Raw genomic sequence first — 27,959 nt, 5'->3', positions numbered from 1 at the left:
ACAGACAGACAGACAGACAGATAGATAGATAGATAGATAGATAGATAGATAGATAGATAGATAGATAGATAGAAATGATAAGAGTGCCTTTAGTTCGCTTAGGATGTTTCGCATTTAAAGTCACTTTCTGTACCTTTCATCGAAATTCCGCGTCACCTCCGTGCCGTGTATTATACAGCTTTTCTAATCATCGATTTTCACAATGTGGAATGGTCTCATGAGCACTCTTATACATGCAGCTTAGTAAGTTCCAACATTCGACATCTTACCCCATGTTCTGGCCTCTTCGAGAATGCTGCTCGCGGAGCCGGCGATTCGTTCCGTTCCAAAACGAAGATCGACGGCAACAAGCCTGGCCTCAGTTGAGCAGATTTCACCGGCGTTCCCATTACACGACTTAGCGATAAACTCTGATGGCAGTCTCTGTCACGAAGATGTTTCGGGCAGAGTACAGTGGTTCTCGAAGGCTTGAAATTACTTCTACAGCAGCGATCCACTCAGTAGCTCGTTTTTTCTCACGTCGGAAGATGTGAAAGAGTACATGGTCTCAGCGTCTCAGCCACCGTTGCACGTTCAGCCGTACGCTGCGCATGAGGCCGGCATGATGCGACAAGGTTCGCCGTCCGCTAGTAGTTCTTCGAAGCCTAAACCATAAACGTAGGGTGGGGCGGTCGATTACTTAGAATACGAAGGGCGACTGACGGTGCGAGCGTCCGGGACGCATCTTTACAACGGCGGCTCAGCATAAACAAACAGCACCCATTCGCGTTTTGTGGGCGCTGCCATCTTGACTTCTAGCAACAAAATTACCAAAAAAAGCATAGTAGGCCACGTGACTCTGCACGTACACGGCGCCGCTTCGAATCGCCAGTGTGCCGCACGTTGTACGAAAGCTCTCGAGTTGCTACCATTTCCCGTAAGGTGGCAGCAGGGGCTCAGCGGGCCACTTTCTTTGCTTCGCTGTACTTGAAAGCACGCAGTCAGCGGGCGTCGCGAGCATTCTAACCATATTTTTACGTCTCTGACTTTTGAAAAAGGCACTGACTACCATGCTGACTACGGTGACGGGGCCCGTCAGCGCAGTACCCTCGTAAAAGTGACGGGGCCCGTCACCGTAGTGCAAATTGTAATAGTGACGGGGCCCGTCATAATAGCGACGTCTTTATAATGACGGGCCCCGTCGTCGTAAAGCGGTGACTACGGTGACGGGGCCCCCTTACCGCAGATTTTTGGTCGTTTTAGCGTAGTTTGTTGTCAAAGTTCGTGAGGTGTATAAGACGACTGACTGTGATGAAGATGTGATAGCTCTGTTTGATACATTAACGCACATGAAACGGATGTGATGTGTGCTTGTTAGACGATCTTGACCTGTAGTCAAGAAGGCAATAAAGGAAAAAAAAAAAAAAAAATGGCCCACGTCGTGTGGTGTTCGTGGCGTAGTTCATCAGCATGCAGGTCGTCAGTTCGATTCCTCCCGGTTTTTTTTTTTTTTTTTTTTTTTTGTCAGGTTATGCGTCAACGTCAACGTTCCTGCTCCGACGGAGTCGTAACTTTTTCGTTCATGTCTGCGGCGGTTGTGTGTTTTTCCTATGCGACCTCGGTTCTAATCGCGCTAAATAAAAAAATTTTTCCGTTTTTTTTTTACTTTTTTCATTATTGTTTCACAATACCGTCCCGAGCTTCCGGCTAGTCAACAATAGTTACTCATTCGTGGTGGCACGGCTCAGTGTGGGAGAGCGGAGCCCGTTAATCAGCATATGTCGCTGCGCCGCTGACGCTGCATATCAGCATGCCGCCAATGCGTCGCTGCTCCCCCCCCCCCCCCCCCCCCCCCCCCACCTCCGAAATGTTTTCGTACTGACGTGCACCACCGACCAAAACAGCCACCTGCGCCTGAAGACTTCCTGGATTTTTTCTAGAGTCCATGGTCGCGAAATAGATCTCGGAGGGAACATATTGCTGATTTGACTGGCTGTCCTCGCTGCGCCCATCGTCCCTGTAACTGGCTGCGCAGCGCATGACCGTCAGCGGCGCAGCGACAGGCTGATGAACGGGCTCCGCTCTCCCACGCTGAGCCATGCTACCACGAATGAGTAACTATTGTTGACTAGCCGGAAGCTCGGAACGGTATTGTGAAACAATACTGAAAAAAGAAAAAAAAATGGAAACATATATATTTTCTTATTCAGCGCGACTGGAACCGAGGTCGCATAGGAACAAACTATAGGTTTGTGCGAATAGTAAATTTTAGGTCCGAAGCGAATTCGAAGCAACTTTGAGTAGTAGCAGGAGTTGACTTTCGGTTGAATGCAAGTGATAACATATAAAATATGTTAATTAAAATTTACTATAATTAGAGCATATAAGCCGGCATAACAAGCTTTTAAACTTAAAGAATGACGAATCGATGTGAGGGTAATACAGTTAAAACCTCATTAATTCGAACTTTTATTTCGAAATCCCGCATAATTAGAAGGATTTCTATGGCCCTGTATTTTGCAATGTAAATTTGAGTGGATAATTTGAAGCGGCGGTGAGTACCATACAGCCCGGTTAATTAAAAAACTTTGGGTGCCATGTGCCAATTCGCGATCCCGATTTAGCCGCAAATCCGCAGAAACGATGGCCCTTAGGAGCCACAAGGCAATGCAATGTAGCGATACTAATGAGTGACAAGTGAAGCATCCCAGCCTCGCTGCTGCCAGCGCAAGAAAAAAAACAAAACAAAAGGCGGTCTCGTGGTCAACTGAAATGTGCGCCTGCGGAAAAGAAGACGTGCTTCACTGCATCACAGCGGCGACACGCGGGCAGCATGACGAATGCTTCTCTCAACCTCAGTGCGGCATGATTTACCCATTCTTTCAAGGAAAATAGAGAAATTAATAAAGGACGGTCTGACGGAATTCGTGATGTGTGTGAACCTCCGATTGGCGGTTGTTCCGGCAATTTGCACACTTGCACTGCTGGCGGAGTACTTGCCCGCAACGCCTACTTCGAAAACTCAGTCGAAAGCTTCAATGATCCTCTTTTTCCACCCAGAACACATCGCGAATTCCGTCACACTGGTCATTATTACATTCTTTATTTTACCAGAAAGAATGGGCGAATGGCCGCATCATGACGCACTGACGCTGCGAGGAGTAGGTGACATGCTGCCCGTGTGTCACCACTGTGTTGCAGCGAAGCACGTCTTTTTCACAGGCGCGCATTTCAGTTGACCACGAGAAGGTTTTTTTTTCCTCTTTCTTTTTTTTCTTGCACTGGCCTCAGCGAGGCCCGCCGTTTCCCCGGTTTAGCGGCAAAATTCGGACCAAGTATTGCTGGAAAAAACCCTTGTAACCGCAAACTAGCAGGCACAGCAAACGACCACCTCTGCTTACTTCCAGTAATACAAAATTCCTTGCATCCCGCCTTTTGTATGTTTGGTTAATTCGAAAACCCGCTTAATTAAATTTGTCACAGTCCCAGTGACTCTGAATTAACAAGGTTTTACTGCATGTTCATTTAACCTTGAAGTGGGGCTTCGCGGCAGTGCGGATTTCTCTTGGAAAGGTGTGTTCACGGTATAGCACACCTTCACTGCAGTGAAACCACCTTTACAGAGAGTTACATGCGGTTTATATATGTCTATTCGTTCATTTCGAATACTTTGAAATTTCCTAGAATTTAAATTCGTTTCGAAGCGAATTCGAATACTTTAATATTCGTTCGAATATTCGAATTGCTCGAATATTCGCACAAATAGGAACAACGCATCATCCGAACGCTAGGGCTGTCTAACCGCCGCAGACATGAACAAAAAAGTTACGACTCCGTGAGAGCAGTAACGTTGATGTTGACGCATAACCTGAAAAAAAAGGAAGAAAAAACGGGAGGAATCGAACTGACGACCTGCAGCCCTAACACTTCATGGAGAGCGCGCCCACCAACTACGCCATGAACGCATTTTTTTTTTTCTTTATTGCCTCACACAAGTAACTACTACGCCCCGAACGCCACACGACGAGGACGGTAAAGGGGCCCCGTCCCTTTTACGATGGTACTGTGCTGACGGGCCCCGTCACCGTAGTCACTGCTTTACGATGACGGGGCCCGTCGCTATAAATACGTCGCTATTATGACGGGCCCCGTCACTATTACAATTTACACTAAGGTGACGGGCCCCGTCACTTTTACGACGGTACTGCGCTGACGGGCCCCGTCACCGTAGTCAGTGCCTTAGAAAAACAGCTTCACCGTGTACTCGCAATGCCCATAGACTGTCGCGCCACGAAGCGGAATTCAGGAGCATCCTCTCGAGGAGGGTTAGTAGACGACAAAATGGCAGCACTACGCAGTCGCTCCCTTGTTCGGCTGTGCTAGCCTCAGTGTTAACACGTTGGCGAGAAATGAACACTGCGAGTTTGCATGTTCCCTGCAGCACCGAACAAACCGGGCTCCCCGTGACACGAGAAATCTGATTCGTTCTTGTGAGACGCGAAGTTTTCATGAAAATAAGTGGCAACTCGCGCTTTCAATGACAGCGTACGCATAGCTTCGCGAGGTTTTCTGTAGCCACGTGGGTTAGTTAACATTTTCATTTGAAACTTACCCTGTTTTACTTGCATATCGCAATCGTCAGTGTTTTTTTTTTTTTTTTTGTAGTGCATGAATCCCATAACATCGTACGCGGGAGGTCGTGCGGGCTCGCGATGTGCTCTTCTGTAACAAAGCAATCTCAAGCTGGTGATACATTAAAGTAGGGCCTCTATCCTTTGTCAGGAAAGCGCTCTTATGGATCGAGCGAGCGACGTTTCTGTTATCCGAGGACGTGTCCGCTCCACGCCTTCGTGGAGCGACCGCTCTCAACGCCGTCCTTCACCAGTGTGTTGGTTTCATAGCGAGCGCTGCGCCGCTTGTTTTTGTACGTTTGTTGATAGGTGGCAGCACACTGCAAGCGATTTGCTTGTTGACCGGTTTGCGAGCAAATTGTTCTCCGCGCCCAGACGTCTCTCTAATTGTAAACACTGGCGTATATCACGGGGGGTCAGGGGGGCCCTGACCCCCCTTGTGTTCAGGCTGGGGGGGGGGGACCCCTTGCATTGTCTCCCCTTGAGATTTAACTTTCAAACACCATATATTTGAATTGCTTCAGAGATAAGTATAGTGCAATCAACTTTTTTTGTCAATGCCTGTTTGTTTTGTAGTGTGTGCAGGCCCGTGATCAATACCCTTCAGCTATGGGAGACTATTGAAATCGCAACTGCCGCTTGACCGGTTTCGGAGAAGGCCCAATAGAACAATGCAATTACATGAGCTGGGAACCCATGCTCGCTCTTTTTTTTTTTCAAATTTTATTTCAAGGCATATTTTTAATATTTATATAAATAAAAACAAAATGGCCGCTATGGCGAGGTGTGTCCCCCCTTGTGATTGAACTGGACTTACGCCACTGATTGTAAACATGGTGACGCGGAGTGGTCCAAGTCGTTCGGCGGAGGAAATTCTTCAGATTGCTTTCAGCAGTGGATAGAATGGGGAGGTGTGCGGAGCGCATCGCGTTTCCCTTGCCCGAGTGGGTCCCTCTGCGCGACGATGCTGCCAGGGGCGCTGCGGCAGAGGGCGCGGGTACAGCCCACTGGTACAGCCATGGAGGAAGGAAAAACTAAGGAGAGGCCCTGTCGTATCCCAATGCATTGCGAAAAGTGTGGCGGAAGTGACGTCAGATTTATGGGGCAAACAAACCGGTATGGGGCAAACGAAACAGCAGACGCCCCGCGGCGTGCTCTCCACGGTGGTTCACTTCTGCTCGGAATTGTAGTCCCAGCGTAAACTTAGAGCGTATTGTGCGGTTCGCACGCAGTAAAATGTTGCAAGCAGACGTTTACCAGGCTGTTCGTGCGTGGCAGGCCCGAGCACTGCGTGCTGAAATCCTTCGCGGAGCGTTTTTGTGCAACAGTACAGAGAGTACCGGTGCGTGCCGTAATCAAAAACTTTCAGCCTCTGCCTCATCGTATTCGAACTCACCTCGCAGTAATTTACGCGTTCTGCTGGGCGTTAGGCTTTTCTTTTCCTTTCTCGTAGCCCGATTTCCAAATCTATTGCCCGATTAGCGGTTCTTTGCTCGTGTATATGGAGTGGACGCAGTAGCTATTCGACGCACCGCCAACCTATAGTTGACGTAACCTCACGTCGAAAAGAAGACACCCCTGTATTGTATACGCGATCGTGCACGTAAAGTTTGTAATTCCAGTGCGCACACAACACAAGCACGCAGCGAGCGCACACCACACAATACATACAAAACGTAGTCCGATAACAACAAGAAAAGTTTATGGACCTTTCGTTTGAACTACACAGCCTCTAAAACGTACGATGCCTTCAGCGCATGGTATGTATACGGTGCGTCAGACGCCAAAAACAAAATTTCACGTGTGTTCCGAGTTGACACAACGAGTAAGAAGCAACAGAACGCACATCCGAGTGCTCCGCATGCAGATACCATGCCTTAGTGATCAGTAATGAAGCGAACGTATACGTACACATGAAAAGTGACACCCGGTACTGCCCGCAGTGCACGCGATTTGCACAGAATTGGGCATTGCGCACAACAGCTGGGCATTGCGTAGCTTTCCTAACGAACACACAGAAGGAGCAGCACGCGTGAATCGACTACGCCGCTTGCACGGCGAAAAACAAAAAAAGGCTGCAATAGTTTCGCGACTCGCTCAACGCGCGCGTGCGCTTGCAAACGACGAGACGGAAATCGCGAAATGTTTCGCTGCTCCTTCGCTAGGAGGCATTGCGGGCGTTTGCGATGCGGAGGCTTCACGAATGTGACGTCAGGGCCTCTCCTTAGGTTTTCCTTCCTCCATGGGTACAGCCGCCGCTGTCGCAGATTGCCCGTTGGAAGGCCACCGCAAGGAAACGCGGCGTCACTTTTTCTTTTCACCATTTACGTAGTCTTTATTGTACACGGGTCATGCATTTGTTAGCTGTGGTGATAATGCCCTATAAAACGAAGAAAACTGATTGCTGGTGCTTGGTTCCTAGCTGCTACGAAAACTCTGAAACCAAAGAGCTGTGTTGCGAAGAAATATACAGTGATAATGATTTACAAAATGTATTAGCAGAGTGTGACGCTGGGCGAGTTGGGCATAGCTTAAAATATTTGTGGCGCAACTGAGATAAGCAAGAAAAAAAAAAGAGAAGACAGGACAGGGCGCCATCTTGTCTTCTCTCTTTTTTTTCCTTGCTTGTCTCAGTTGCGCCACAAATAATTTATTATACAAAATCTATGTTCGCCCTATTACAAAATAAGGCGGCGTTTTTTTTCTCGACACCCAGCTTAAAAAATGAAACATCTAATACTATTAGAAAGGAAAGGCTTGTGCTTGTGCCTTCGACTTCTAACGTTCGTTGAAAACAACGTGTTAGATATGGAAGCGCTATTACCATAGCTTGCTCATTAGATCCACAATACCAACAGATAAAACGTTTTTAAAGATATACAGTTCGCATTAGAGACGATCATTATAGGTTTCCATTAAAGACCTAGTTTATTCTTTGACGCACATTCGTCGCGAGTGCACACCCCTCAGATTATATTTGTAAAAACGCTGCTATATACTGAATGCAAAAATATAAGATATTGGCTCTACAAGTAAACTCAGTTCAATCCTTCACTTAGAATTTAGTGATATTTTTTTTTTTGCTGATGCTAAACAAATGACATTTCGATAGTTAAATGACCAATACACGATTAACTTGCTCACCTGTCAATAAGCTATACAGTTGCGACTACTGCATCGGTATTAAAGGAGAAGGCAGGGTTAGGCATCTTCTCTCGCTCTCCTCAGTGGTCTTTTTTAATTTGACTTCCCGATCATACACCTAAGGAGCTTAGCGCGCTCCCTATTGGGTTGGAGAAATTAGCGTCTTTTTCTGTCTTCCTCTAATCGCCATATATATACACCTATATATATTGATTCCCGAAATATTGGCTATTGCTTTAGCAAACTCCCGTCAAATGAATCAGCGGCAGTCATAGTTACACATTATCTTTCCGTATGTTCAGCACTTCCTATATACGGCAACGGATTCAACACTCCTGAGCATGCTCCGTTATCTAATACCTGCAAACTTACAACAAAAAAAAAATGGGTTGCTGAAGGTAAAGGGTCACCGTGGATTGTATCTTAATGAAATGGCGGACTCATGAGCCTTAGTATCTCTATGTAGACCTCTAGTAATTAATTCACCAGATACGGCTTATACGACAGCTTTAAGGTATAAATGCTTGTTTACAAAGTGACATTGACAAATTATAGCTGGATATATTGAAAGACTTCGTACATGTAAGATATTATTGGAGTAAACAGCGTTGTGCATCTCGACAATTAGAAGTTTTTTACACCAGCTTACACTGTCGAATTTCAGGAGTGAATTTTTATTCATATAATGCTGGTCTCACGGCGTCCCCGTTGAGCAAACTTTGCAATTATTTGAAACAACAGACTGTAGCATTCAGCCGGGATGCAAGAACCAAAAAGCAGTTTATTTAGGAACACCCCCAGCATATATAGCCGTCGACATTACAGGCACGTGCTGGCTAATCTTTGCAGTCCGTCACTGTAAACTATTAGATACGTACGACGCATGCGTAGTCTGCACGATACACCTTCCTCTCTTTAACAGTTTCTTAAAGCCGAGATACACAATGGACTTGATTGAAGTTATGATCGTACTGCAGACGTCTTGGCTGGCGAGTTGCCCTCTGAGACCGTCTTGGGAGCAGTGTAGGGGTTGGAGCCGTGTTTGCGTGCATCCCAGTTGGTGCTGTCACCTCTGGCTGGTCGTCCTCGCTTTCCGGCTCGTCGCTGTCGAGGCCATCGTGTCGAAAGGGTTCACGCGTTGGAATCAGGTGTCTCCGGTTCCGACGAAGCACTTTGTCATCTTCGGTAACGACGCGATAGGACCTTGGCGCTACAGGTTCCACGACCTGTGCTTTGCGGGTCCATGCTTTATCTCGAATCCTCACCACTTCTCCTTTCTTGAGCACTGGTAGGTCCTTGCGGTTGTCGACTTGCCTGCGCTTGAACACGGATTTTTTCATTTGCGGGCTGAAGTCGGGAAGCCTGGTTCGTAGCCTCCGGCCTTGCAACAGCTCGCCCGGGGAGCGGCCGTCTTCCAATGGTGTAGATCGGTAACTGAGAATGCCCAGCCAGAAGTCGTCGCGATTCTCTTTTGTCTTTTTCATAATCCGTTTTACTATTTGGACACCCTTTTCCGCCAATCCATTGGACTGTGGAAAGCCAGGACTAGATGTCACGTGCCTGAAGTCGTACCTGGATGCAAAGGTAGCAAACTCATGAGACGCGAACTGAGGGCCATTGTCACTGCAAACCTCGACTGGGATTCCATATCGCGCAAAAATGCAGCTCAATTTTTAATGACGGTGCTAGACGTGGTATCGCTCAGTTTTTCCACCTCCGGGAAGTTTGAATGCGCGTCGAAAAAGCACATGTACGAGCTTCCTCCGTGCTGAAAGATATCAACGCCCACTCTGTACCAGGCGTGATCTGGCGTGGGTCTAAGCATAAAATGCTCGCTTGGTTGCTTATATACATATTTTCGACACACGGCGCAGCTTTTTAGCATATTTTCAATGTCTGCGTTAAGTCCGGGCCAGAATACCAATCGTCGGGCTCGTGCCTTGCATTTGTTTACGCCCAAATGCCCTTCGTGTATACGTTGAAGCATTTCTTTCCTCATACACTTTGGGACAACTACTTTGGTGCCTTTCAGCACCACTCCCTCTATCAAAGACAGCTCAGCAGTGAAAGGTTTCATGCAGCCATCAATACTGCCACAGCCGCTGATGTAGCGAATCACTTCTTTCAAGTCCGGGTCGCTTGCCGTCGCGGCAGCTAAACAATCCAGGGTTTTTTTGCTTACCAAGTCCGAGACTGCACCAATTGCGTGAACTTCTATTTCTTCGGTTGAGCCAACCGTGTCCTGGAGTTCGTTGACGGGTGATGACCTCGAGAGCATGTCGGCCAGCAGCAATTCTTTCCCTGGTACAAATTCAAGCACATAGTCGTAGTTCAGTAAGCGCAGGAAGAAACGCTGAAGACGTGGCGGCATATCACCGATTCCTTTGGATGCAATGGCTAACAGTGGGCGGTGATCTGTCTCTATGACTATCTTGCGCCCGTATACAAAATGATGAAATTTTTCACAACCGAACGTTATTCCCATCGCCTCTTTTTCAATTTGCGAGTACCTTTGTTCAGTTTCATTCATCACGCGCGATGCATACGCAACAGGCCGCCAACTGTCACCGTGCAGCTGTAGAAGTGCGGCGCCCAGTCCATGTTTAGAAGCATCCGCAGAAATTTTTGTTTCCCTGGCAGCATCGAAAACGGCCAACAACGGTGCGCTGCTGAGCCATGTGCAAATAGCTGTCCATTCGTTAGCGTGGTTCTCTGACCATTCAAACTTGGTGTCTTTTTTGATGAGGCTGCGCAAGAGTTTCGTCCTTTCTGCCAAATGCGGAATGTATTTCCCAAAATAATTCGCAACGCCTAACATCCTGTGCACCGCAGCTTTGTCCGTTGGCTGCGACATTTTGGCTAGGGACATACTCAGTGTGCCATTTGGCCTTATTCCATCATGGCTGATTACGTCACCCAAAAAGTCGACTTCAGTTAGCCCGAACCTGCACTTGCTCGCGTTAAAGGTCAAGCCGGCGTTTTTCGCCAGTTGCAATGCATTCCGAAGGCGCGTGTCGTGTTCTTCTTTAGTTGCGCCCCAGACGAGGATGTCATCTACATACACCCGTACCCCAGGAGCCCTGTCAAAAACCTCGCTCAGTGTTTTTTGAAACACTTCCGGAGCCGATGCGATACCGAAGGGCAGCCTCAGAAAGCGGTAACGACCAAAGGGCGTACCAAATGTGCAGATTTTTGATGTGGCGTCATCCAAAGGAATTTGGTGGAATCCGGAATTAGCATCGAGGCGGGAAAAGTATTTAGCGCCAGCGAGCTCGGCCTCAATATCTTCACGTTTAGGCATCTGATAGTGCTCACGTTTCAGGCATGCATTGATATGCCTTGGATCAATGCATACCCGTAGTGTGCCGTCCTTTTTACGTACAACAACAAGGGGACTCACCCAGTCCGTTGGTTCCGTCACTTTCGTGATGACAGCGCCCCGTTCCATGCGGTCCAGCTCCTCCCGCAGCGGTTCTTGCAGTGTCAAGGGTACGCGTCGTGCTGGCTGGACTACAGGTACCGAACCAGCACGTAATACCATCCGATACTGACGCCCTACACAGCCCGTTCCTTGGAACAGGTGAGGAAATTCCTCCAGTACTTCATTAGTGCCAACTTCGACTGCATCCACCGTTCTCGCGACCAATCCCAGCGTCTCACTTGCACACAGTCCGAGTATTGCTTGGTGGCCTTTCTTGACTATAAAGAAGTCGAACTGACCGGACTGATTCTTAATGGCCACTGGCAAGGTCGCGACACCGAAGTGTTTGATAGCGTCACCGCTATATGACCGTAGAGTGGAGCTGCTTGGCTTCAGAATGTGTTTACCTTTGCACTTCCGATAGATCGAGTAGGGCAGCAAGTTTGCTTGGGAGCCTGTGTCCACCTTCAAGAAGGCATCCTGGTCGGCAACTTTAGCGTTTACGATCCAGTCCGTCGAGCTTCTCACACTGCAAGTTTTTACGTCGAGGATGTCGAAGGTGTCTTGCGCATAGACCACTTCGCCTACTGTAGGCCCTTTCTTGCAACACACTGCAAAGTGATTCGTGCCTCCACAGACAAAACACGTCTTTCCAAACGCCGGGCATCTGCTTCGCTCATGCAGCCGGTTGCATTTCATGCACTTAAACGGGCGCTTTTTTACCGACGCGACATGTTTCTCGGCCTGAGCCCACGCCTCGTTCTGTTGACTGGCCAGCTCAGCGGCTTTGCAAATTTGTTCCGCCTTGTCTAACGTAAGACTTTTCACTTTCAGGAGCTTCTCCCGCAACTTTGAGTGATGTACACCGAACACAACCTGGTCGCGTATATTGACTCGGTCAATTCAGCGAAGTTGCAGCTCCGGGACAGTTTCCGCAGGTCGCGCAGGAAATGCTCAAAAGGCTCAGCTTCGTCCTGGGTTCTTGACCGGAATATGTACCTTTCATAAACTTCGTTGACTTGTTCTTGACAGTATTCCTTAAACTTCCGCACGACCGTCGCGTAGTCATCCCTGCGTTCCGCTTCCAGGAAGGTGAAGTTGTTAAACACTTCAAGTGCATCGTCGCCGGCCACACTCAGAAGTAGCGCAGCCTTCACAGCTTCTAACCTTGGCTCTTTCGCAGATGCTGTCGCCTGAAGAAACAGCTCGAACTTCTGGATGAACAAGTCCCAATTCTTCGCGATGTTTCCGGAAAGTAGCAGGTGCTCCGGTGGCTTAACTAGTTCCATTGCCTCAAATACGTACGACAACCTGCCGTACCCTCATCGAGCAAACACACTTCTGACACCATGTAGCATTCAGCCGGGATGCAAGAACCAAAAAGCAGTTTATTTAGGAACACCCCCAGCATATATAGCCGTCGACATTACAGGCACGTGCTGGCTAATCTTTGCAGTCCGTCACTGTAAACTATTAGATACGTACGACGCATGCGTAGTCTGCACGATACATAGACCACTTCCCTTTATGCTTTCATCGATATTCCAGAGAAAAACAGAAAAAGGTATCTCGATCGTAGATCTACTTGAAAATATTGGAGTAGCAATAAGTGTTCCAATAAACTTATCATTTGGCGCCACTACATTAGGCTATAGTCGAGGGATGTCTGCTATGCTGTATTCTGTTATATAAATGTGACGAAATGATTACCCCTATGGCTTATTTTTCTTTTCCTCTTCTTTGTTCCAAATCTATTTTGTCTAGCTCGATCCTTTATATTACTTCATATCTAGATGTTTACTACCGAGAGGGTAAATAAATAAATCTATCTGATAGTAAGACCGCTTACTCATTTAGCATTTTCATGTACTCGATGTTTTATTTTTAATATAACTTTCCAGTTACCCTTAGCTTCATATGTCTTATCTTGAAACACCCAGAGTGTGTGTAACGATTTCTTTCGAGGAAATAGTTACACCAATGGACATTTGCTCATTGGTGCGCACCGCATCTCACTCCGATATTCGCAACTTTCACGGCCTAGAGAGGGCGCTAGTGGAAATCCAATATGGCTGTCGTTTAGGGGACCGTGCTACAGTGGCTAGAATACTAGAAGTGTGATCACCGCCAAGCGGCTGCAATGGGAGGTAGTGACGCCGCCTTACGATGTTTGTGCTAGGTGGCGCGCGCTGTCGTATACACGTCAGGCTCTCAGCACTCTCAGGTTGAGCACGTTGTTCAACGCTGCAACTCGCCGGTCAGACGTGATTCTTTTGTCTGTTTACGCTGTTCTTTCGTGCTGCATTTGCTGGTCGGACAGCCTTGTCGTGTTTACGTTATATCTTTTGCGGAGAGTGTGCCATGAGCAGACGTCAGAGCCACTGTTTTGGGCCCAGATGCTCAATTGGGTACAAATCGTGTGCAGAAACTTTCATTGTTTGGAGTCCTGAAAGACAACCATTTGTTACAGCAGTGGCAGCGTAATATACCAAGAGAAGACAAGCGTTTGGAAAAGAATGCTGCCATTCTAATCGCCATGATCCAATCGAAAAGCTATTCGGGATAATTCGTCAGTTATCTGGGTGCAATGATCATCCCACATCGACCCAGTTCCTTACTGCCGTGAATTCCCTTAGCTTTTACAATTTGGTAAAAGCACCAAACACGGGCAACTGTGCAGGTGGCACACTTAGTCATTAGTTGGAACTGATGAAGTGGCCAACCATGTCGACAATTTACTGGACACTGGAAACCTGGACGAAGCTTCAAGTGTACCACAGGCATCGACTCTCGTTTCCGACCATGTGTATCCTGTGCAAGTCAGTGACGGAAGACTGGTGTACTGTTTGACAGGCTATGTGGCACGGAGGAAAGTTATGGCAACGAAATGCCGGGGCTGTTTTGGGCAGCTGCTCACATCTCTTGAGAACGCAGATAAGGATCTTGCGTCAGTCACAGCATTCTGTGATGTTGGAGGGCTTTTGTGCCCGTCACCTGAACTATTTTCATTTGTGGAGGCACAGGAGGACACATTCACATTGTGGTTCAGTTATAATAAGCTCCAAAGGGACACTGTAGTTGAACCTATTAACTCAATGCAGATCGTACCATCAGGTGCGACTCACACAAACAAGATCTGACAAGCAACATAATCAAGCTTTTTGTTCTCACACGGCTTCACTTCTTCACGAAATCTCTAAACAGAGAAGTTCTGCAGGAGAAAGATTAAAGCACCTCAAGCTTCGAAGGGCGATGTTATGTGCATCACCCTGTAGTGTGCTAGCTTTCTTCCCTACTATGATGCCCCCAACTTCAAATAAAATGTGTAAGAAAAGTAAAATGCTCTCCGATTTTCTGTGCAGTTATTAATTGAAAAATATTTCCAGTGTGAATACGCAAGAATAAATAAGTGCTTAAAAACTACCTCATGCAGAATGTTAAGTATGGAAAATTCATATCAATGTCACAGTAGCATTTTTTCGTGCTTCTTGAGGTTGCTATAACCTTGTGAAATGGCAATCCCCCCCAAAATGTTAATCGGTTACATTTCTCAGCATCAAGGAGCGATCGCAAGCAGTGGCAAGCTCAGCTGGCCGCGATGTTTGCGAACGATGTAAAGCTTCACTTATGATACTGTGCGTACGGTCATACCATACGGTGATAATGTTTGATAATATCTGCCGCGAAGTTCATTCCTTTATGAGGCACCATATCCGCCACAAATCAGCCTTGACATGGCAGCTTCGCTGCAGCGAGCCGAGCGAGCGACGTGTAAGCTACAATACTAAAACTTTAGCGCAAAACGAGCACGGCGGACAAAGAAACGACGAAGACAGGCGCTAACTTCCAACTATCGTTTATTAAAGCAACACACACATATATACCTGTCACATGTGATTACACAGATATCAGTCAACGCAAAAGGGGGCACTTATATAAATAAAAGCAGCAAAACTACGCAGGACCTACACGTGCGGGTGAATTTAAGTAATCTAGTTCCTTTTTTGTTAGTGCGATGGATGGCTTGCTGATGCAGCTTCCATTAGCAATCGCTGCCGCCTCAATGATGAGCCTGATGCTATCCTTAGGGTGAGATGCCAACACTGATGTAGTGTCAAATAAAGGCACGCATTTACATTCTGCGCAATGAGCCGCCAAGAAACCTTCACTGCCTTTTTTCACTTTCTGATTGTGCTCGAGCAATCTCACATTCAGGCATCTGCCTGTCTGTCCGACGTAACTTTGACCACAAGACAAAGGGATGTGATACACTACGCCCTTCACACATTCGACAAATTTGTTTCTGTGCCTAATTTTGCAGCTATTGGAAGGCCTTCCTACCGGACTGGTTCTGGCACATAACTGCGACAACTTATTAGGCGCTGAAAACACAACTGATATCCCCGCTCTTTGACCAATCTTTTTCAGATTGTGGGATATACCATGCAGGTATGGAATGACAGCCACCTTCTTACGCACTGCTGCCTGCGAATTAGTGCACAGGTCACTGCTCTTCGAACACTTTCGGAGCTTCTCTGAAACAGATACCAGCAGATGACGTGGATAACCAGCTGCCTTCAAGCGAGCAATTTGCCCGCAGAAGCTTTCATGAATCGAATGGTAGCAGGACTTAGTCAAAGCGTTGTGTAGACAGGCACGAGCAATTCCGCGCTTGACAAGCTTGCTGTGTGCAGAGGCAAAAGGCAACAAGGGTTTTTTCGCACGAGGCTCATATCTCCAACATATGTGGTTACTCGAAAAGGAAAGCCTAAGGTCCAAGAATCTCAGGGATCCGTTCTCAGCAAAACTAAAAAGTGAAGGTGACCGCTGCATTTCTGAGGGTGTTGATGTTCTTCGCCGACACTCCCACCAAGAAAGAGTTGTTCCAGTTGGACGAGTGGCGTCCTACCTCAAGAGCAATGGCCTTTGTGTTTTGAACTCTGACAAAGAAGGTGGGTTCTGTGTTGTACGCCATGGGACGTTCTTAGGTAAAGCTCAATCTGCCATTGAATCTGTGTTCAACCGATGCCTGGATGTCAAATTGAAGGATCTCAAGCGCAAAGCAAAAGACTTATTAACAAAGCTGAGCCTCAGTGCACTTGCCCAGTCTCTTGAGAAGACAGATAAGATGGCCCTGGAGATGTTTTTCTCCGCTAAGACCCACAAGGTTGGAACACCTTTTCGTGTGATTATTTCCGAAAAAGGCACGTGGCAAAAGTCAATTGCCTTATGGCTACAAAGTTACTTAAAGTTGCTATGCGTCAATGACCCCTTTTTAGTCAAGAATTCTTCGCTGATTATCACGCACCTGAATGAACTTTCCAGGCTTCCTCACAAGGCTATCTCTATCGATATAAAAGACTTATATTACTCGATCCCTCATCAAGCTCTTTGTGGTGTCATAGAAGAAGCGATATTTGAATTTGGTGCGGTAGCATTCCAGAATGAGTGCGGTGTCGATCATCAGCTTGCTGCTGATGCGTGTGGTATGGAGTATATGCACACGGTCGTTCGCTCTCAGATCATGCGAGCGGATGGCTGCGCTCTAGAGGATGAGTTCGTCCGAGGCGCCTTGCACGGAAGCAAAAGCAGCACAGGTGTACAGCAACCTCAAGCTCCTGCTTCTTGTCCTATTTTCGCTTCGATGCTCGGCTACGACGGAAGCAATGGCGCTCTGAAGAGCCCAGCCATCCGCTCGCATGATCTAGCTAAGAGTGGACGACCGTGTACCTACAGTCGCGACGTCGCTGTTCGAACCCTATTATCGCTTTGCACGGCAGAAACTACGCTGCTTTTATGCGCTTGTAAACAAAAGGCACTTTGTTGTATTTGACTGCTGAAGCGGGATTTATGGGGTAGCACAGCCGATGAGACATGCTTGGAAGCTGATTTCATCACCGCAGAAACACTAATTTCAAATCGAAATCTTATTTCCATCATTTATATGTTCACAGATAGAGGACAATGGAAAAGAAATCTGCCAGTAGGCTGCTGCACTAAACCGTAGCCCCGCGCAATGATTGGCGTGTGTGCAACAGAAATAAAAACCAGTCAATTAACAAATGATATGTGATCAGTGCAGAATACAAGTAAAAAACCACAGTCTACAAAAGAAGTATTTTGATGACAAAAAATTCGATGGAGTAATATCCCCCACGCAGCTGAAATGCCGCGAGTACAAATGTTTTTTTTTTTTCTCTTGCAGGGTCACTGCTCGTGCAAAACAGGAAACCTCGCCTTTGACGGCAAGGCGTGTGCACTGCGGCACGCAGGAAATTTTGTGATTCTTGTACCTCTTGCCCATACTGAGGAAACAATAAAGCAAATAATTGCCAATACGACTCGCAGTACCTGTCCGACTTCAGTAGTTCACAACAGCGTTCAGAAAAGCCGTCGTTAAACTCGCCATCGACTAAAAATAAAGCGCCAGCGAACCGCCGAAGTGGTGCCGACTGAACGCGGGAATGGGCTGGCTGCGTGGGCATCCCCTGAAGGACAGTTCTGACGGCTGCCGCATGGCGTCGCTACCGTCTGTGAAAGTTGCGAATATTCTTTCTCGTGCCCATTCCTTCACGAAAATTAGCAAAGAAGGAAAGGAAGATGGTAGCGTGCCCTTTTTTACTGCACTCGCTGAAAGGGAAAAGAAAAAAAAATGATTAGCCCAGAAAAGTGTTGCAAGCGAAATAGTGCGAGACCGGTTTGCCGGACATGAGCAGCGCTACGCGGCGCGTCGTCTGCTCGACTCCCCGCGCCTCTGCGTAAAGCCCCTATACCTTACGAAGTATAGGGGCTTTACCTCTGCGCGCCTCTTGCGGCATCCGCGCAATTTGGGGACTGGTTTCCGCGGCCGGTTTTCACACACCCCCTTCTAGCCACCCTAGCAGCGATGTTGAAAGAAACCATCTTGACGACGAGGATTTTTCACTGGTCATAACGTAGTTCAGCGCAAAAAACAGGCAACAGACGAGTGAGAGGACAAGGACACAGCGCATTCTTCCAACTAAAGTTTATTGGATTGGGACGCATGTATATATACACACAGGGAAAGCAAGAAAAGAAAAAAAGAGAAAACCAGGAAGTAAAAACCGAAAGGTGAAAAGAAGAAAAGTGCCGATAAGTCACACACGTGTGCCAACACCGCCCCCCTTCCCATATCTCGCCAAAAACAAAAGCTCTTTGTCAGAAAGATGCAAGGAAGGCATGCTTACGCATGCGTCCCCAGACCGTTTAATTTCCTCAGCCTCGATGATTACCCTCACCCTTTGGTTCCGACTGCGTGCGAGGACCGCAGTGTTATCAAAGAGGGGCCTACACTCACAATCCCGCACGTGGATGCCGAGGTGCCCCGATACTGTCGTTTGGACGCTGTAGTAGTGCTCACGGAGCCTCTCGTTCAGGCATCGTCCCGTCTGACCCACGTACTTTCTACCACACGTCAGAGGGATGGCGTACACAACGCCTTGAACGCATATGGAACGGACTTTCGCTCATGGTCTGTGGTGCAGCCTCTTTTTTCTAGAGGTCGAACTGCACAAGCCCGAAAGCTTTTCAGGGGCCGAAAAAACCACGCGAACCCCAGCGCTTTCCCCGATTTTCTTAAGCCTGTGCGAGACATCATGCACATAGGGCACCACAGCTGTCTTCTTCTTATCTTGCGCCCTCCATCTCACTCTGCCCTCCTCCTTCCTCCTGGGGTCCCTGACATCCCTAAGCAAGCCTTCAGTCACAGACGACACCACGTCCGGCGTGTAACCTGCGACCCTAAGGCGGGACACCTGCTCCAGAAAGGCGTCATCCACCTTGTGGTGACACGACTTGCACAGGGCCTTCTGCAAGGCCGAGTGCGCTATTGCCCTTTTCACCAGCTTCGAGTGGCCCGACGAGAAGGGCAGCAATGGCTTCTGAGCACGAGGCTCATACCGCCAACAGGTGTGATGTCTCGAAAAAAAAACAGCCTCAAGTCTAGAAACTTGATGGTGTCACCTTCAGGGAGGTCATACGTGGCCTCAAGGGGTTGGAGCTCGTCCTGGAAGACCTTCAAGATAGACATGGCATTCTGTTCGCAACCCGCCAAATCTGCCGAGTGAAAAACCAAAAAATCGTCCACATACCGGAAAACATTCACAACGCTAGCCCCCTGTAACTGGTTTTCCAGTTTCCCATCAATGCGGGCCAAGAACAGGTCGCTGAGGATCGGAGCAATGCACGACCCTATACAGATGCCCTGACGTTGCAAAAACACATCACCACCCCAGGCAGAAAAGGTTGACTTAAGGTACAGTGTAAGAAGATCCAAAAAACCCGGCACGGAAATACCCAACTTTCCAGAAAATGATACAGCACCATAGATCATCTATGGCGTCTTCGACACAATGTAACAGATCTTTGTGAGGAATTGAATAAAACAAATCCTTCACGTCAATGGAAAAAGCGGCAAGGGACATACTGGGAAGAGGTTTCAAAAAATCAATGACATCATCGGCGTTTTTGATCAAGAAAGGATCAGAAATTTTCAGCAATCGCAGGCTCTCTAACAAAAACGACGCCACAAGCTTCTGCCACGAACCTCGTTCCGAAATAATGACTCTTAATGGGCACCCTTCCTTGTGGGTCTTTGCCGAAAAGTCTAACGAGCATTTTTTGCACCTTTCAATACCGCGAGCCAAACTTTCCAAACCTATGTTCTCGCAGAGTTTCTTTGCTTGCCTTTTAACTTTCAACAAAGACACGTCATTCCGCCGGTTAAACGACGCATTAATGGCCTGAAGTGCCTTATCTTTAAAGCAAGCATAGGGCAAAACCATGAAACCACCCTCTTTATCAGACACGTAAGCAAGCTTAAGTTATTTTCCAGAAAGAAACGCCTCACACGTGCCACAGAGGTAACAACATGCGAGGGCATGGCCCAAAACAGAACGTCAACACCTGCGGAAACACACCTAGCACTGTCCGTTTCATCCACCCGAGACGACACTCTCCTAACAAACGATAACAGTTCAGCACTTGACCTCGTAGGTTCTACAGCGAATTTTGGTCCCAAGTTAAGCGTCCGTATCACGTAATCAGGTAGACGTACGTCACCTTCCAAACGAACACCCCTCTGTGGGTCCCGCAGTTCCGCTGAGCGTCCAGGGCGAGATGAACGTAGCAGGAGAAGCTCCTGCCACACAGACTCCAAAGAGCACTCGATCACACCACACAGCTCACGCCACCTTTTCCGCTTCAGATGGCTCCGTCCGTGTTCCTGCTGAAGCCGGATATGTAAAGCATCCTTGTATACCCTAGCCTGACGAAGACACTCAGACCTTATGATCTTGCACATCCTTCTTCCGTGACCCCTGGAAGGGGCGAACTCTCCAAAAAGGCAAAGAACATCCGGGGGGAGCAAGTTGAGGCGTAGGCAATAGGACATGGAGCGTGCTCGGCACAGCTTGACGATCACCAGAGAAATGAGAAAACTGGAGTGAACATTGAAACATGAAAAAGAGCCCGATGTACTAAAAATGTAACTTAGTAACGTTGCTTGTTGGGCGAGTTGCAACGAGTCAGTCATAACGTAGTTAAGCGCAAAAAACTGGCAACAGACGAGTGAGAGGACAAGGACACAGCGCATTCTTCCAACTAAGGGGGGCGGAAGGGGGGCGGTGTTGGCACACGTGTGTGACTTATCGGCACTTTTCTTCTTTTCACCTTTCTGTTTTTACTTCCTGGTTTTTTTTTTCTTTTTTCTTTTCTTGCTTTCCCTGTGTGTATATATACATGCGTCCCAATCCAATAAACTTTAGTTGGAAGAATGCGCTGTGTCCTTGTCCTCTCACTCGTCTGTTGCCTGTTTTTTTGCGCTGAACTACGTTATGACTGACTCGTTCCAACTCGCCCAACAAGCAACGTTACTATTTTTCACTGGACGTAGAAGGCTGTGAAAGCACCGAGAGTGACAGCGACGATGAACGATCAGCTGCTAACTCACGAGGAGCGAGTTGCACTTCACTTCCCCTCGTGCGTTAATCTTCTTTCACGCTCGTAAGTCACTTTGATTGTATTTAATGTATAATATCCTTGAGCGAGATCAAAATAAAAGCATAGTTTTTGTTGTGCATTGCATGTAGCTCAATTATTGTTGATATTATGGAGCGCCGCATGCCGCCAACATGCTCGAGCTCAACCAGCGAAGCGAAATGGTTAGAGCGATCTAACGTGCAGTCACGGCCGCAATCCACGCCTCTCGGCTAACTTTTCCTGTACCTACCGGTACCTTCCGAACGGCATTGTTGCTCGACGAATTTTTCGCAACTTCGAGTTCTTCGACGTTGCGAAAAGCATACGTGTGGATTCTTTTCTATATTCATGTTTCCATCGGGCTGATCGAACCTGCAACATGCGAGTGAGGTGAATTACACACGGCTAGAGTCTCAGCATGGCTGTGACACAAGCGCTACTGAATGGGATGTTGAATGCTTGTGTTCCGTTGAAGAAGTAACTCCGCGGTCCTGACTGCGCAAGTATAATGACGACGGCGTAATATATTTGCAAACCATCACCACGTTAAACATGCTGTCCCGGGCAGCAGCGATGGCACTACTCGCTGGTGGCCTACTACTAGGGCAAATCCGTCAGGCAGGCTCGGTGCGTACTACTTCGGAGTGCCGTTCAGTTCATACGCCAATTCTAGATGATGCAGTTTTCTGTAGCACGCACAGGATTTAGCAAATCATCGTTGATGCACGGTAACGGAGCTGAAATATAACATTTCACACCGCAGCAAATAATTAGGTGGCGAGCACTTAGCACTTTCCGTTGTTTGGGAAAGTATTTTGGTCACATATCCATTTCAGTGCAGCTCATGACTTCATCCGATGAAAGTGGCACGGGCCGTGCGTCCGCACGTCCTACCTGTTCCTATGCTAACAAACGGGAGAGTCTGGCGAATGGGCGGGGCAGTGACGTCGCGGCACGGCGATGACGCCGTTCACGTCACCGCCACGCCTCCGCTCCGGCGTCTTCCCGCGCGATGGCCGCACGGCTAAGTTTATGTACGCGCTGTTAATTCGTGAAATCTAGCGCTGCTAAACAAAATTTCGCGAAAGCGAAATTGTGCAAGCACGTTGTACACAAGTTTAATGAAGAATATGGAGAGAATTAGACGTGTCCAAATAATCGAGAAACTCAGAAGGATAGACTGTTGGGCGAGTTGGTAATTGATTGCGGAAACAAATAGCGCGAGAAAACGTGGGACTAGCAGAAGAAAGCAACAATAAAGGTTCAGTTGTTAGTGTGCGCTTGTCCTGTTGCTTTCCTCTACTAGTCCCACGTTTTTTCGTGCTATTTGTTTCCAGAATAATCGAGAAACTGAGTTGTGTACGCCGATTCGAGTCCACGACGTTCTACGATACGCGCTGTGCTTTTAGAGCGCAGCTCTTACGCGCCTGTTCCTGCGTTGTTCGGCATCGCCGTTGGCGTCGTAGGCGTAACCGATAGAGCGAACGAGGACGAAAGACAGCGAACGCGGAGTCTGTCGATATCACGAGCCACTGGCCTCTAACATCGCGTTCTTCCTCCGTAATGCGTGCTCGCCCTTCGGTCGGAGCTCGTGCGCATGAAGGGCTGGCGGGTGCGCTGCAACTGTCTCGCTTGTCGTGACGGGGACATCGATGTCAGCGTTTCGCTTGGTTCGCGACGCCTGCAATGCACAGAGTGGTGTGCGTAGCACTCGAGCACTGGCAGTTTATGTGGCAATTTATGTAGCAAATGATGCAATGCGGATAGACAGAACTTCAAACACAGTTGGCGTTGACTCAAGACAAAGCTGCGCTCATAATTCGCATGAGGGAGTATCGCAGTCATCGGTGACTTTTCGTGCTACGAATTTAAGACCTGCGGGTTTGCGTCTATTTTGGCTTGTGTTCTTGATTAATCTTTTAAAGCTTAGGTTCAATAATAACGACGCTTGTTAATGTTTCTGACGCTGATGATGTTTAGTACGGTTCCGCTGGCGCTTCTCTGCACAGTGATCTCGTGAAATGTTTATCGACCCTGCGATGATGTTCGCTCCGAAGCTGGAGTTGAACTGTTATGTGTACTATATATATAACATTGATTTCTTTATTTGCTTCGGGAGCGGAGTACCGGCGAGTGCGCAAGATCGCTACAGTCAGAAATTGGATCTCCCATGCTCGCGCTTTCAACAGTATGGGGGTGTTCATGCAAGCAGAATTAATGGTGTTGAATGACATGGTCACTAAAACATTGCTTTTAGGGTGAACGCCTTAGATTCCTCATGAAACGCGCGAACTGACTGGAGTGCCGGGCTTCGGCGCAAACACAAGTGAGGCAAAATATCATGTAATGACGTTAGCAGGACGTCGTAGATAGCTCAAATTTGTGACGTGTCAATGACGTTATGCTGACGTCGGATTACGTTACGTCCTCTGATATTGTCATCACATGACATCGGCGCTTTGCACAGCCTCTGTCGTCGGCCCACCAATCACGGAGGCAATGCACGACGTGCACAAAGCTTGCAAGGCCTCCGATCTTCGAGGCAGTAAAAATCATGTGACGACTTCACTAGGACGTCATAAATAGCTAGAATTTGTGACGTCATGTTGACGTCACCTTATGTTACGTCATTTGATAACGCCATCACATGACATCAGCGCTTTGCACAGCCTCCGTGATCGGTGGGCCGATCACGGAGGCAGTGCGTATCGTCGAAGCCATGTGATGACGTCATCGCGTGAAATCACGTTATTCGATGTCATCATGACGTCACAAGCTTTGGTCCTATGATGACGTCATTAAGTGATGATTTTTCGCATCCTCGTGTTGACGCCGCCGATGCGGGACGCCGACGCCGCGGACGCTGGTGGTCAATTTTCGTGTTTGCTGAGGCATCTAAGGTTTTCGCCAGAGCAGGTGCAGGGCCCCTAGCAGGCGAGTGTTAAATTAAAACAATACTTCGTTCTGCTGGTCTCTGATAGAGGACATCCTGTTGGTTTACTTTAGAAAATTATTTTTAGGTTCAACTTCTTCACGATCTATACTTCCTAATCACGAAATTTCATCCAGCACATGAGGGCCCCTTGCTATATGTAGAAGAACTTCCTGCACGAGCACAGATATCGTGCACTATACGTGCATGATTAAACAGCGCAAGGCACATTCGCTTAGCACAGAGGCGCGGATTAATTTACATGCGAGAATTAAGCGTGAAACTGGTAGCATGTACACAAGCGGCAACACAGCGGCAAATGACACCATAGGCTGAGTTACAGAAACGCAGACCACATACGTTTCTTAATAAAACACGTTGCGGGGCTAGTTGGTGATACATTCTTATTTAAAAACTGTAGCGCTATGTTAGACAGGACAGCGCCCGTCCTGTCATGTACCTTCTTCTTGTCCTCGTCTAACATAGCGCTACAATTTTTAAGTAAGAACATACGTTTCTGCAGACCACATAACCTGGTCTGCGCGTAACGTGGTCTGGACGTTGGCGATATCGAAATAAATCTTCCCCTCACACCATCACGGTACCATCCCAACCTCGTGCTCAGAACTCGCGATAAATTACGTAAACACTTTATTTGCCCAACGGTTGATATTGTGCCCGGGGCTAGGCTGCCACGAATGGTGGATCCCTGGCAGCCTAGCCCCGGGCACAATATCAACCGTTGGGCAAATAAAATTTATTCTACTCAACTCAACACATCACGCTTGGCACATAGCGTGATCGCCGCAAAATTTTATTCTGCCCAAGCGTTCGAAACGCGAACCATAAAACTCCCCTTTTCAGCGTGACAACATGATTTTTAAAGTTTGTGCGCCTGAAAGGGCCCCATTGCAGAACAAATAATACGTTTGTGTTAATGGCACGCTGTTTACAATACCAGCGATAGTCAAGCGGAATACTCAAGTACGTATCTCGCACAACACGGGCAGTCGGTCGGGGTCCATTTGCTGCGTCTGATGTTTCTAATCCAAAGACGTCGTTGCTTCTTTTTCTTGGGAAGCCTAAAAAGGCGGAAACCCTGCGCGCTGCTGTTTGAGCAGCCAGCCGCGCAACAACAGCCCATCGCACGCAAAAAATTCAGGCATAAATACGAAGAGCAGTCGCCATGAATACGCGCGCGAGACCGTCGCGGCTCCGCCAGACTCCTCGCCGTGCTGCAGCCACTGCCGCCCGCCGGCGGCGGCGAGGAGAGAGGGTTTACGTCACGAGGAGAGGGCGGCGCTGGGGCGGAGCGCGGAGAGCGGCGAGATGAAAGAATCGCCAAACTCTCCTGGGTTGACCCTCCTCCTGGCGCCATCTTGAATCGCACGGCACGCCACCTATAGTTCGTCGGCATTGCGAATCGCCCCTCACTACAGAAGACCATAGTAACACTGAAGAGTTACCGGCAATTAGAACGAACTTCTCGCGCGGATTTACGCTTCTGCGTGAATTGAACTTAATTATTTATTTATTTTGCTGGATAGAGATTGATTCCATCAACTATGTGACTAGTGCATAACTGCCAAATGAATCGGGTCTAAAATAATCTTTCTATGTTCACGATGAGCTACACCTATTTCTTCTGATTACACTGTTAAAGAACCGTTTACTATATGTTGCGGTTTGCAAAGTTCGAGAGCATCTTCAGGAACCCCAAACGCATTATTTGCGATAAAGAAAGTCTCACGTATACCATTTTTTCCAAGCTGCAAAGAAAGCCCGCCAAATACAAAAAGAACCACGCGACTAGCGCGTTCGCGCGCCGCGCACATGCTGCCCTCATCTCTGGTTTGACCGAACGAAATCAGCTGCGGCCGCGACTCGCCGGCTCCGTTGCAGCGGCAGGCCGATAAGTGGGCGGTAGTTGGCGCGCGTGACGGTGCATGTTGTAGCGAGCACGGGCCAAGAAACCACCGTTAAGTTATCTATCGCTGCCACGGAGCCGGCGAGTCGGGGCCGCAGCCGATTTCGTTCGCTCAAACCACGGCTGAGGGCAACATTTTCGCTGCGCGCTAATGCGCTAGTCACGTGGTTCTTTTTGTATTTCGCGGGCTTTCATTGCAGCTTGAAAAAAAAAATGGTATGCGTGAGGCTTTCTATATCGCAAATAATGCATTTGGGATTCCTGAAGAGGCTCTCGAACTTTGCAAGCCGGATTTCTTGCCTAAAGTCAATATTTAGAAATTTAATTCAATAATCCTATTTAAAAATTAATGAATTACCAAACAAAAATTATCTGTAGTGCGCAAGCTGACTGTCAGCAATTTGCAACTGATTTCACTCTCCTGCCTCTAATATCGTATTTTTTAACCTTTGGCTAAAGATAGCTGGGACACCCTGTATATATATTATGTGTGTGCTTTTGTGTATTATTATTGCTATTATTATCGATGACAAACTTTATGTCAAGGAATCGATCGTCCGTGCACGTTACTCAAAGGTTAATTCAAAGACAAGCTTAATCAAAACGCAAAGTTTATATTGACGCTTTTTGGAACAGCGTCATATTCCTTGTAGATCAGCTTCGCCGTACGCGATCGGTCTAGAAGGCCACCACTGGGCCGAGTATACTACGGTCACCACGAGTTTACTTACTGTGTGCTTCACACCGTCTCTGTTAGTTGATGCTCGGAGTCAACGTGATTGGTTCGTAGCGATAGGCGTAGGAGATTTCATGTTAATTTTCTTTCGTACACAAAAATGCGCGCTATCGTGGTGCATTTACTTATTTGTACACTGCAGCCTTGAAAGAATATCCACTTTCTAATATAGATTCATTTATTTCTAGGTTAATTGCCAATAAAATTGTTTTGTTCCTTTATTTCGCACATTTTTCTTCGCTTCTTGGAAAGCTAAACAGTAATTAAACAATTGGAAATCATGCAACTGCTAGTATTCAGTAAATTACGATCATAAATTAACTAGTTGCTTCAATAAGACCAATGCCTCTCACAATGTCGTTTACTCTGTACATTGGCCGGTAGGAATTTCCACGCATCCAAAAGAAGAAAAAAAAAAACGCAAGCGCGCCCCTTGCCATCGGCGCTACGTTGCAGTCTTGTCGAGATAAGCCGCGCCGATTAGAAAATGTTAAGCTGAATAGATCCTGCGTGGGCGAGACCGGCGGACAGTCACTAAAAGCAATTAAAAGACAAACAAGGCTTTTAAAGCCAGCTAAGACACTGTGTGAGTGTGTGAGAACAGCTGCACAGTGAATTAGGTTTTACTTTCTGTGTGTCATGGGATATCCGGCTCACACATCTCCGAACCTGAGTGTTTTTAGACGATGAAATTTAACACAGGACCTCTGGACAGCTGGCATGCGATATACACTTCATAGGCCGGCAAAAATTGTGCAGCTCACTCAGACTCACTCATGAAATATATTTGCTTTTAGGACTCACTCAGACTCAGGCTCGCCAAAGTTTTTCTCATTCGGACTCAGAAGCACTGAAAATTTTCTCAACCGGACTCAAACTCACCAAAATATTGAATTGGATAAAAAACCAGCGGGAAACACGAACCACAGAGAGAGAACACGACGGGACAGGCTGGACAGGCTGGCGTCTTCCAAGCCATTGCAGGCAGTGCGAGTGCAATCCTGTACTTGACAACACTAGAATCTTAGGTCGCGGGGAAAGAAAAAAGCACAAAGGGAAATTTTGGAAGCCTTCTACATTAAGAAAGGGGGAAACAATTGCATCAGAGACACGTCAGTGTACCGGTCTGCTAAGGAGATGACCTTTCTAGACGCCGTGATAACTCGTTAAAGGGGTGGTGCCATCAAATT

At 47.6% G+C, this 27,959-nt stretch overlaps 1 protein-coding gene across 4 annotated transcripts in view; it reads right to left on the bottom strand.

The window, feature by feature from the left end:
• The window catches only part of LOC119395641 (gastrula zinc finger protein XlCGF71.1-like), a 214,371-nt gene that overhangs the window by 147,895 nt on the left and 38,517 nt on the right, over positions 1–27,959 (bottom strand). For 3 of the 4 annotated variants that reach the window (XM_049416713.1, XM_049416712.1, XM_037664561.2), the window contains exon 1: positions 270–668. The exons of the other annotated variant lie outside the window; for it this stretch is intronic. In XM_049416713.1, the coding sequence (XP_049272670.1) occupies positions 270–389 (120 nt within the window). In that variant the 5' untranslated portion in view covers positions 390–668. Of the gene's footprint in view, positions 1–269; positions 669–27,959 lie in introns of those variants that run through there. 4 annotated transcript variants of the gene reach the window in all.

This window comes from Rhipicephalus sanguineus, chromosome 6 (genome assembly GCF_013339695.2).
Source record: "Rhipicephalus sanguineus isolate Rsan-2018 chromosome 6, BIME_Rsan_1.4, whole genome shotgun sequence".
Lineage (NCBI taxonomy): Eukaryota > Metazoa > Arthropoda > Arachnida > Ixodida > Ixodidae > Rhipicephalus > Rhipicephalus sanguineus.
The sequence above is the reverse complement of the archived record's forward strand: the minus strand, read 5'-3'. Positions and strand labels throughout refer to the sequence as shown.